This window comes from Primulina tabacum, chromosome 11 (assembly GCF_025594145.1).
Source record: "Primulina tabacum isolate GXHZ01 chromosome 11, ASM2559414v2, whole genome shotgun sequence".
Taxonomy (NCBI): Eukaryota; Viridiplantae; Streptophyta; class Magnoliopsida; order Lamiales; family Gesneriaceae; genus Primulina; species Primulina tabacum.
This window is the reverse complement of record NC_134560.1, coordinates 1,836,401-1,848,991: the sequence shown is the minus strand read 5'-3', so window position 1 is coordinate 1,848,991 and position 12,591 is coordinate 1,836,401. Positions and strand designations below refer to the sequence as shown.

Sequence of the window (12,591 nt, the reverse complement as noted above, 5' to 3'; positions counted from 1 at the left end):
GGATATATTATTTTCTTTTGTATGAAGAAGAAGCGAAGGTTTTACTGTTATATAATAGAAATTAGCTAGGGGTGTGTTTCATGTTGCTGAAGTGAAAATAATTAGATTTTATGAAATAAATGTTGGTTGAACAGGAGAACTATTCATCCCAAAATTCGCCGCAGATAAATCATGAATATCTGCTCCACTGTCAATTACTCATCACCCATTTAACTTAAATTTATTTATTAATATGAATTTACTATATTATGTGTGTGTATATATATGTGACAAAATTTGCATAGAGACGTATGCACGTACGGGCCGGGTCAGAGTCAAGAATAATGAAGGGAATTTATTTCATTGCAATCACATTTTGTGTACATACAAAAGGACATAAAATAAAATAAATATTTATCGGATCGATTGTCTGTATGTGGATTAGCCAACTTGTTACAAGGGATGAACTTTGACTGAAGAAAATTTGATTTCAATATTCTCTTTTACAGGAAACATGTTGAGAAATTAATTCTCAACTTATTTGACCAAGTTAGAGCTACCTCCAATCAGTCAAAGTTCATCCCTTGTAACAAGTTGGCTAATCCACATACAGATATACAATCGATTCGATAAATATTTATTTTATTTTATATCCTTTTGTATGTACACAAAATGCGATTGGAATGAAATATATGTATATGTATATGTGCAGACGACCGTATAATTAAAGAAATTATATATAGTTTGGATAAATTGTGATTAATTTGAGTCGAAGAGTTCAGAATCCTAGCTATAGGTTTAAACGGTATAGTAGAAAAGTACCACTTAAGATACAAATTCAATGGGGGAAGGGAGTGTAGATGGGCATATGTATATATGACATATATGGATTCAACAAGAAAATATGAAACAAATTAAATAAGGTCGGTTGTTGGGTTAATGAGATGTTAAACTCGAAGGTTGAAGCCATCCGATAGTTCTTCTTCATTCTCACATGTAGCTAGAGATCAAGAAAAAATCTTACATAGTTTTATTTATCTCGATCGCTATTAACAATAAATGTGGATTGTTAGATACACACTTGGGCTAACACTGATTTGGTGGATGAGTTTTGGATCATTCATGAGCTTGATTAGTTAATTATTCATCTTTCAACAAAGCTAACGTTGAAAAATCGCAGTATATTATTTTTTTCTTGCTACATGAAAAAATCCCAATTTTTAATGTGCCTTCAATATTTTCGTAAATTTCAAAATAAATTAATGGGAATATGAAGTACCCATCCCACTAATATATATTTTTTATTAAATTAAAATAAAAATATGTTGACCAATTATTTCGTGAAGTTGATGTGTATGATAATGCTGCATGCACGAGTGAGTGCTGTATATATATATATATAATAAAAACATTTTAAAATTGTTTGATTATTTCGGAACGGCCGACAAATAACAAATATGGAGCGTTTAAAGGATGAAGCAGCGATTAACACGTGAGAGAAGCGTAAAAAGAGAGAGCAAAATCCTGAAAGTCCGTGACATGTACGCGTTCCCATCCAACCTAAACCCCATGCATGCATGCCTCGATTACCTTAAACTATAGGCCTTTTATTTCAGAGCCAAATGGATTCCCATGCCACGTACGCCTCAAGATGATCATTCACCATTCTTGATCGGGACTAATCATATTTTCCATTTTATAATTTTTAAATTTTCAATTTTTCTTATACCATCGGTCAATTCATTCTCTTAGTGAACTAATATATATTTTGTTTCAATTTTAATTATTTTTCATGTGCACGTTGACATATATAAGATCCGACAATTAGAACATGTCTAATTTCATATTATCCGTTTTGCTGTCACATCATCATTTTCAGTATCATGTCAATACTTCAATGAAAAAGTACAAAGTAATGTACTAAGATCGTGAATTTATCGACAATATAATATTCATATATGGAAGACATAGCAAATCATAAAATTGTAAATATAAATTTTTTTCCCTTCTTGTTGGAATAGATATTATGATTGCCAAATATCATAATTACTGTAAAAATAATATGAGAAAATAATCAAAATATCGGATAAGTTTCCTCATTTTGTGTTTTGATTTTGTAAATATTCAATTTTGGGATTTGATCTTATAAGTTATGTTTTGGCTTTTGTTAATTTTTTTTATTGAATGCTGACATGTCATCGATAAATGATAACGTAACTCCATAAAATACTGATATATCTGAGATTACGTCATAAATCCATAAAAAAGACTAAAGACCAAAACACATTTAACTAATTACATGAGCAAATCCTAAAATTTAATGCTTACAAACAAAATGAGTAAAAACTTACATGACCATTTTGGCTATAATATCAAATAATATACAAGAAACCGAATTATAATTTTTTTTTCACATGTTCATGTTTTAAAAAAAGGGCCGAGCTGGTGCCCAGTGTGCAAGGTAACAAAATCATATATATGCGTGTGTAACTCGAATATGATTGCATATTTCAACGAAAATAATTATATAAATAGATATAAATATAGCAAACGAGATGGTCAAACACGTAGAGAAATTAAGCAAACTATGCTGCATAATTAGTGCATGTGTTAATAAATAATCCAGAGTTTAATAATTGCAATTAATATATCTAATTAAAAGTGCCGTCGCCTTCACGAATACTTTCCAACATTAATAAGCCACCCAGCTGGATTAATTATAATTAATGAAATATATACATATATATATATATATATATATATATATATATATCTTGAGAGATCCCATGATTAAGGTTCCACACCAGGATAAGTGAATCCATGTAATAAGAAACTTCTATTCTTCAACAACATTTATAGATTGATATCCCCAATACATTTATTATCACAACTTGTTTATATTCATCTCTCCAAAATTTCTTTGAGAGATTTATGACTGATATATACATATAACGTGCAAGCAGTTGAATATATCTCACAGCACATGCATTTATAATTAAAGCTACAAATAGAATATGGCACCATTTGATTTTCTTTTTTAAAAATTAAACTTTTATATAATTCCATCCAATTTTTCAATGTTAAATATGCTACAACATTTATTGATTGATTTTCTACACGTCAAAAGTTTTGCATATTTCGAATAGCTGATCGATGAGAGTTTAAACCAAAATTAAATTTTTTTTTATCAAGGCAGTGATTGTTTTCTCATGTATATATAAATAATAAAATTATTATATAAACCTCGCATCTTATGGTCGGTATATTACTTTAGGTTGCGCTTAGATGGAAGGATTTCAAATGTATTTTTGTATCTCCTTTATATTTATATAATATTTCATGTTAATTGTGATGAATTTCAAGTTCATCCTATAATGATGTCATTTAAAATTCATTCTACTTTTTATATAACTAATATGTAAACAAGTAAGATATGAAATTAAGGTTTGATATAATTTTTCATTGTTAACAATATAATTATAATCGAATCCTATGAATTTGAAATCCTTATAATATCCAAAATTTTAAAATTCTTATTATTTTTATAGATGAGCTCAATAATAGCAATTAAACGAGTGAACATTAGCACGACAACATATTGAGCTTGTGAACCAAGTCTTTATTGATGGGCTCAACGCATCCCCGATTAAAGTTACACAACGTGCCTGTCAACATAAGCAACATACTTGTGGGAAGTAACAAGTTTTAAGCGAGTGTCCCCAACAATATCTCGATATATCTAATGAAATCTAGACTTGTTAAATTAGGGTAAATGCATATTAGGACAGCATAGGGCCGGTTAGAGTCAGGGTAAACATGATTCTTGCTTGGAGGTTTCATTAATTTGGTCACATCTTAAGCAAAGTTAGAAGTTATTTATAATAACAAGATGCTAACTTCCGGACCCCTTTTAACACTTCTGTTTGTGTTTTCAGATTTCGAAGGTCCGATCAGAGCTCCCCAAGCGAAGATCCGACCTCCCAGCTATCTTTCGAAGGTCTGAACCGAGCTCCCCAAGCGAAGATCCGATCTCCCAGCTACCTAGGGCCGTGCTTATTAAGAGGCAAATGAGTCCAATGACTCAGGACCATTTCTTTTTTGGGGCCCAAAATTTTTTTTAAAAAAATTATTATATATAATACTAGTTACTAGATAGCCCTAAACCAAGTATTTAATCAATGGAACTTGCTTAGCCTGTTATCGATTTATTCCTCAATCTTCCCCAATATTCATCTGCAGACAAGCCTTAATCGACTCCAGTCATTGCGTCGTATCTAGGTTTGATTGAAAGACTCGTGAGGAGTTGTAAGTCTATTTTCTCATATTTGCTTTGTTCGGGCTTCTAATTTTTATTGTAGTTTTTTACTTTCTTCGGGGCTTTATGTGGTATCTATAATCTACGATTTTGACTGAAATTTTGGTGGATGTAATGCTTATCCGGCTTTCAATGTGTAGTGTATTTTCTGTTTTAATTCAAAGTGTTTTTTTCTCGAAATTTTGGTCACGAGTCTTTCTCAGACTCTTTTGTCTTTGTTTGCTCATGTTTTCTGTTTCGCCCCACGTATGACAAGTTCTCTTTCTTCGTACGAGCTATTTGTCTGCCTCGGTATTTACTTTCCTTGTAGTTTCTATCTGTATATGAAAAAGTTAATGTGGATGATCTATTTTCGGAGTTGACATTCTTGAGGTGTTCATTACTAAGAGAAGCAAAATCGGCCATTGATGTAGTGAATTACTTGAAGAAAATGGATGGGTGTTTCCCAAATGCTCATATTGCTTATAAAATCTTGTTGACTGTCCCGGTCACAGTAGCAAGTGCAGAGCGAAGTTTCTCAAAGTTAAAGCTCATCAAAACTTTTCTCCAATCAACTTGGCTATGTTATCGATTGAGAAAGAAATTACTGAACAACTTGATTATACAAACTTGATTAGTATTTTTAGCTCTAAAACTGTTAAGCGGGTTATTTTTTAGTGATCATTTTGGACATGTTTGATATTTTTATTCATTTAGTTTTTTATATTGTCTTTGACGTATTGATTTAATTTGAAAAATTGCTATAGAACTAAAAAAAATATGAACACACATTATGATTCAAAGGCCTGTTTTTAAAAGTTAGACTCATGCCCAAATATTGTTAGGATCAGCCCTGCAGCTACCATCCCGGATTTCAGCAACATCAGAAACATATGTTGCAATTTGCAAATGATATGTTTTCTTTAATTTGTGGGAAGTAAAACGTTTGCATTTTTTTTAAATTGAACGTGATCCAAACTTTTTCTATATATATTGCGTGTTTTTATTCTAATTTTTTTTTTTTGGCAAATGGAGTTTTTGCATTTAGTCGGTTGTAAGTTTTTGGTTTTTATATAGGATAATTTGGATATTTTAAAAATGAGTACACAGATTATTGATTCATGAGACCATCTCACGGATAAAGATTCGTGATACCGTCTCACAAGAGACCTAGTCTCCGTAGAGACAGTATATATATATATATATATATATATATATATATATATATATATATATATATATATATTAAGAAGCAAAATTTAAAATTTTAAAAATATATAATATTAATTATATTGCAAAAAATTGTATGAGACGGTCTCATATATCGTATTTTGTGAGATGATATTTTATTTGGATCATCCATGAAAAAATATTACTTTTTATTGTGGATATCGGTAGGATTGACCCGTCTCACAGATAAATATTCGTCAGACCGTCTCACAAGAAACCTACTCTAATTATATTTATATTATTAAGCGGGAACCATAATAATTTCAAATAACATTTTGAGATTTTTTTGTAAAAAAAGTAGTAGTAAGAATGGTTCCTTGGTTATGAGAAGTCTGTCCTTCAATTTGGAAGACACATGAAATTGACATTTTTCACTTTTTAAAAAAGTCAAATTTATGTGTTAAATAAAAATAAAACCAAAATTATCTTATTAAATTTTTTATTTGGGCTTGAAATTTTCGGTTTTAAAGGCCCAGAAACTCAAAGAACTGGGACCGAACAAAAAATTATATATCGACATTAGGACAATCAGTCTGTATGAATGGTATAGGGATGGGGCCTATATTTCCCTCGAAATCAAATCATAAATACATTATTATATGATTGAATTAGTTGGCGATTTTGAATTTATAACAAGCACTTGTCAGTTCAATATAGTTTTATATTGAGTTTGAACAGAGAACCAAGGGTAAATTCATAATTAATTTTTAATGAAGGATTAACTAGGATATAGTCTCTCTCTTTTTTTTTTAATATGATATAGAGTCTTATTTTCACACAAGGAAATTTTTTTTTAAGAAAAATACATTTTTGCAGCATATAAAGGAAGTTTCAACCCAGTGAAGGGAGAAAATACACGCGATTCTGGTTGGAAAAGGAAAGCAGCAGGAACGGGACTTAAATCACTTGATGTTTCAGCCAGAGTTCCTTGCCATCACAAGACTGAGACAGTGGAAACAAGCTCATACAAGGTCCTAGACGCCGTTAGGCAGATTCCGCGGTCTCAAAAAGCTTGCCATGGTTCTCAGAATAAACCCAAACTTTGTTAAAATCCAATTGACACTTGGTTCATTCTTCTTGCTTCTTCCACTTAACACAAGTCAGGATAATAAGCAATGGAGAGAAATCAAAATTAAAAAAAAAACTAATTTTAAAGTCTAGTTCGATTTTTTTTGTGTGCACAAGTAAGCAAACAAAACAAATAAGAGTCAAGTGGTAAGATAAACGCAAGCCAACAAATCGTTTTTTTAATTGTTCTTTCAATCCCAAAAAAATTAAATTCAAAAACCTATAATTCTTTATTATTTCATATCTGGTTTAATTGACATTTCAGAAATTAATAGTAAAAATAAAAAATTCCCAAAAAAACTCTGAACGCCTAGAACGCCTTGGCGCCCTTGCTGCCTAGTTGTTTGCCTAGCTCCTTTTCAGCGTAGGTGGCTACCTAGCCCGAGTTTTAGAACAATGTATTATATTTATAGTAGTTGATGCGTACCTTATTTCCAAAACAAAAGAACATATCAGACAATTGGCTTTCGCAGTATGGAAGGTAATGGACACAAACAATGAACACTAACATCGGGTAGGTAGTATCCTCTCACTAATAATTCAGAAAAGTTAAAAGTACATTTGAATTTGCCATATACACAACATATTGTACCGTTTTCCAGAGGAACTGAGATAAGGATTTCATGTAATGCCGAATCAAATTGCTTCATGGCCCTGTTACACTCACTTCTCTAGCACAAGTAGAGGCATTATTTGAGAGCATCTCCTGTTGGACGGACAGAGGAGCGGACTAAGAAAGAGGGCTTCTAACCCTTGTCTTGCAGAATTGAACAAGGTATGCCGCCTGCCTTTTCACCAACACGGCATGCACCAACTCACAAAAGAAAACCAATTTATTCATATTAACGCATCGAGATATGAATAGTTTCTGCAACGGTTGTACTGAAGGAGGCTACCATAGGTACGATCCCACACCCCAATGAATAGGCAATCTGTATCAGGACTAAATGAGACTCCAGAGATCTCACCAAAAAAATCAATCTCCTGCTCTTTATCATATCCATTCTTCACGTCGTACACATGAACAAAATCAGCTGGTTCAGCCATCACCATAAACTGCCCGTCAGATGTGAAACGGATGGAACGAATAGCACCAAGATTTCCCTTGAGTACAGCAATAGATTTAGACAGCATCCGCGCATCCCATACACGACAAGTCTTGTCCTGGTTCCCAGTGGCAAAGGTGTACCCATTCGGATGCCACGCAGATGCAAAAGAGAAATCCAAGTGCCCTCGCATGTGCGCAATAGCCTACAAACAAGAGGAGTCAATATAGCCCCCCAAAAAAGCAAAAATGATAATAATTTACCAACAATACTTTCTAAGTCAACAGCAACTTAGACCAGAAATTCCACGTAGGACCTTCTCAATATTTGTTTTACCCGACCGATGCAACTTTCAGAAGGAAAATACTAACCTTTCCAGTTTGTGAATCCACCAGCATGCCATCAGGATTGTCCCCAACAATAGCAATTATTTTTCCATCTGGACTTAGAGAAGTATGCTGCAAATAAACCAACAAAGAACTACCATTTCACATATCTTGTAGAGAGAGGAATCAACCCACACATCAAGAAAGAAAAAATAAGTAAAAACTAGCCAATCAACTATATCCAACAAAAAAACTCATCAATTTACCATTTATTACCATCAAAAAATTAGGCAAGGTCTGCACAGTTAATGCACCACAGCCATCTAGACTACTGAAGATAGAGAAAACTCAATGCTTCACTCGTATCTTCGAGTGAGCAACTTGCAACTTTATCATTAATAATTAATTGTTGCCTAGGCTACCATGGCAGAGCAAACTGAACTTCAAGCAGAAATATATTATTCAAGCTCAGCAAAACAAGTCAACTGAACATCCAAAACTCACAAATATAATAAATAATTTTAACTCCATGATCACAAATACACACAGTTCAAGATAAGTTGTCACAACAAATGTAAAGAATGGATGATTTCAATAATCTCGCACCAGGTCATACCCCTCTCATATCTAGCTTCCTCTAGCAAGGATGCAGGAGTAACCACATGGCTAGGAGCCCAAGGCTATGCAAGATGACATGAATTGTACACTCACAAAGGTGACTATTATGCCAGCTCACATTGCAGAAGCAGAACAGCTTAAGCAACAAAAGTAAACTCTCGTGGTCACATCGGAATTAAAAAAGGGGGAATTTTTTCGACTCTATACGCATTTGCACACGATCAGAACTTACATTTACAGGCCACGGATAAGAGAAATGCTTAACAAGCTGAAATCTCTCCATATCGAAATCTCGCACACCACAGTCGTTATTGGAAGCAGTGAAATGAATAGAGCCACTGATAATGATTTAAACCCATCAGTATGACATAGAGATAGTAAGAACTGTCAGTGCTGCAGTACATTACCCAAGAGAATTTGTTTGATATTAAAAAATGAAAAATGTCACCTTGGACTGCCATAGATATCAATTGCATTTGTGATAGCATTATCGTCGTAAGTTGTCCTCATGCAAAAGCTAACCCCAGGCCGATCAAGATACTACATCAATCACGAAATAGTTAGTCACAGTTTCAATATAATATCCGGCTATCAAGAAGCAACAATTGGCATTCCAAACATAGTTGCTTGTTTATTTCAATTATATTATACCGATAGGCGCATGATAAAATTGATCTACGGCAACGCTATTTGCAGTGATAAACCATATATCATCAGAAAAAACACATACTAAATCAAACGTTACATCGATGAATAAGGAGAATATTACCTTGCAAATAAGCTCCCCTTGGAATCCCCCAGCAATCAACAAATTGTCACGGACTGCAAGGGTGCTTACTTGTGTATGAGTAAATCCTTCCAGCAAACTTCCAGGATGTTTCTGAAAGAGAGATAATTGGTTTATCTGTCACAAAACCCATGAAAAAAAAATAAAATATAAGTGAAAACAAATTAACCCAATCAGATATACACACCTCACAAGGAGCCACATGACCAGAAACATTAAGAACTTCAGTCTTTTTGGAACTCAATGACGACCAATGAATGATTGAGTAATGCGACATGAGGTAAACATCATGCTTCGAGGTTGACCAAACCAGGTTCCTCAACTGCAAAGGAAGACAAGACTCATGAAATTTTACAAGTTTAATCCACATCGACTATGAAGCAGTCAACAAGCAACCAGAAGACGCCAAACTCCAAGGATAATTGGCTGTGGTTATGGACCATGGTTTTCAGTAACATACTAAAATTAATCTTAGAGGGTAATTCTAACTTGAATAGATCATATTTTTTTCTCAAACACTTCCAATATCATACCATATAAAACAAATTCATCATCAATCACATCACCCAAAAATTAGCAGCATAATCAATTTATGCCTTCAACTCACCTAGCTCCAACAAGAAATCCATTAGTGCCCATCTAGATCGATAAAAGAAGCATTTTTATTTCATCTTGCTTTAGGCGTTCAGATGATCTATTTCGGGGCATTAATGCAAAGTGAAAGACAATGTAGGAGATTCTATTCACAGATCAAAAGCTTCAATCGGTAGTCATCAGCAGGAAACAGGAGAAAAGCCCAGAGCAGAAAATATCATCTAACCTGAAAATGAAGAATAGTCGATTTGACAGATCTTGTGTTCTGCCAGAACTCATAATATACTCCATCTTTTCTTGTTAATTTGCATTCCTATTAAATCAAAAGCAAGATGTACACACTTTATGCACCAATAAGAGTTACAGAACTGGTCACCACATCACTGCGACCATTTAAAACTGACACTTACCTTTTCTGATCCCTCTCCAGATTGGGGTATATTTTCGTAATTCTTATACTGTTCTAGTCTAGTCTGCCTATACTTCTCCCGGGATATGCTTAGCCTCTCCCATGGAATGCCTTGGATGTCCTTTCCCTTCCGTGCCTCAGCAGCAGAAGTATCTGTAATCTTGTTGTCCTGATTCCACATCTCAGTTAGTTTGTATCATCCATATTCCATGGCAAATGATAAAAGGAGAACTTTTAAATCAACAACATATTAGTGTGCATGAAAGATTTGTAGGCAGATTGAACCGACCAAGTTGTCATATTCATCCTCGTCTTCCTCCTCTGATTCCGAATCTTCAATTAATCGACCAGCAAAATACATATCTTCTTCTACTTCACCCATTTCGTCGTCACCAGCTGCGTAATCTATCTCTTCCTCTTGAAAGGACATCTCTGAGTATGCAACTTTGATAGCTAATTAACTTCAAATCATGCCATCATAACATTTTACAATGGTTACAATTACTCAAATGTGGAAGGAAACCCTCAGATTTAAAAGAAAACTAAGACTTTCTCATAAATGGAGAGGATAAATTTTTGAACTACAAAGGACGACCTGCCCAACAACACACAAGCCACTAAAGGATTGTTGCAAGAAAAGAAGCTATACGGATAAGAAATTCTATGATTAATCCTGCTGTTTTGCGACATTAACAATTCATAATCTAAACAAGAGAATCCCAAGAAAACCACAAACCACAAAACAAAACTATAAAAATAATCACAAAAGGAAATTTATGTTCGGTATGAAAAGTAAAGATCTTTGTAACCAAATAAAAATTTAAAGACTCGGAAGTTAGCAAAATGGAAGAAAGATCAAGGGAAAAATGCAAAGGAGTACTCTGCACTCACTAATGAAACCCTAGGTACTGAAAAGCAACAAATTGACGAACACGGCATAATCTAACAAATCAACAACACAGAAAACGCAACTATATGGACTTAACATAAAAAAGGATGGCATAAAAATCAAAACTTTAATTCTAACCTGTAAATCCTTTATTTGATTTATTTACAACGAAATGTTGAATTGCCAAGCGAAAATTATGACAACAGAGTCTCCAGACTCCGATCGAAGAGCTTGGGTCCAAGTCTCTTCGCCTTCGATCAAGATGATGATCTATACAGCTCAATTCAGAACGCCAAAATCATGATATACGACATCAACGAGTTTTATTTTTCTTTTTTAATTGTCGATTTTTATTGCGGTAAAGAAAATGTGATAATTAGGTTTGGATTTGTGCTGTTTTGGATGTGGGGAAAATCTTCACCGCATTTTATATGGCTAAAAAACAAATTTAAGTAAATACAAGGTAATGTTCTGAAAAACTAGATAATGGCAAAACATTTTCAGCAATTAAATTTTAATACAGCCCCTCGTATTCTCATTTATTCTCAATTAACCACAAAGTTCATATTCATCCCAATGTTTTAAAAAGCCCGGTTAAGCGGAAGTGTTTTAAAAAGCCCGCTTAAGTGGAGCCCCTCGTATTCTCATTTATTCCCAATTAACCACAAAGTTCTTATTCACCCCAGTGTTCTAAAAAGCGCGCTTAAGCGGAACAAAAACCCCGTTTCGGAGAAAAGCGGAAAAAAACGGTCAAACTGGTGGTCAAACTACAATTTGATCGAATTAAACGTAATTAAGACTTTAATTAAGTGCGCTTAAACACAAGTAATCGCATCTGTTTATTTTTTATTTTTTATTATTCTTAAGGTATGTTTTTATTTTAAAATAATAAATTAAGTTTATAATTTAGATGTTTATTTTTTAATTTTAATTATGATTAAGCGTGTATGACAATGATTTGACTAATATTTAGTATTTTTTAATGTGTTCTAGTTGCAAAAGCAAATAAAGATTGTAATTTCGAGATTTTTATGTTTTTATAAATATGAGAATTAATGCATCAGACTTAAATTTATGTATTGTTTTATCTATTTATTTGTTTGAGATAATTACAATTACACTAAAGATAAAAACGCTTTTTCACGCTTAAGCTCGTGTTAATCTCGCTTAAGCTTGAAAAGCTTGGAGCTCGATATCCGTGCTTCGAGACGCTTCATGCTTTTTAGAACCTTGTTCACCCCATGATATTATTTATTTGATCTGAAGGTAAGAAACCTCGTAGATAAAGCTCCAAATGAGTGCCATTTTTTGTTTTTAATCCGACAAGTTTTCAAGTTTTGTGTTGAGTTGC

The 12,591-nt window shown here is 33.3% G+C and overlaps 1 protein-coding gene across 3 annotated transcripts; it reads right to left on the bottom strand.

Annotated features, from left to right (window-relative positions):
- Positions 1-7,021: 7,021 nt before the first annotated feature.
- LOC142518231 (putative WD repeat-containing protein C2A9.03) lies at positions 7,022-11,666 on the bottom strand. 3 transcript variants are annotated; one of them, XM_075620974.1, is made up of 10 exons: positions 11,379-11,666; positions 10,641-10,812; positions 10,353-10,520; positions 10,169-10,255; positions 9,536-9,670; positions 9,331-9,441; positions 9,010-9,101; positions 8,794-8,899; positions 7,989-8,075; positions 7,022-7,822 (listed from the first exon to the last, which is right to left on the bottom strand). In XM_075620974.1, the coding sequence occupies exons 2-10, from the start codon at positions 10,779-10,781 to the stop codon at positions 7,409-7,411; spliced, it is 1,341 nt and encodes a 446-aa protein (XP_075477089.1). In that variant the 5' UTR covers positions 10,782-10,812; positions 11,379-11,666; the 3' UTR covers positions 7,022-7,408. The 3 variants fall into 3 exon arrangements, with proteins under 3 accessions (XP_075477089.1, XP_075477091.1, XP_075477090.1); XM_075620976.1 differs by having other exon boundaries at positions 10,641-10,795; XM_075620975.1 differs by having other exon boundaries at positions 10,641-10,783.
- Between the last annotated feature and the right edge of the window lie 925 nt (positions 11,667-12,591).

Bases quoted from the DNA above. Each gene is read 5' to 3' on its own strand.
- LOC142518231 (XM_075620974.1), bottom strand. From the start codon at position 10,781: ATGTCCTTTCAAGAGGAAGAGATAGATTACGCAGCTGGTGACGACGAA. The intron at 10,256-10,352 runs GTAAGTGTCAGT...TTGATTTAATAG, and splicing joins CTGGAGAGGGATCAGAAAAG to GAATGCAAATTAACAAGAAA. The intron at 9,442-9,535 runs GTGTGTATATCT...TCTCTCTTTCAG, and splicing joins GTCATGTGGCTCCTTGTGAG to AAACATCCTGGAAGTTTGCT.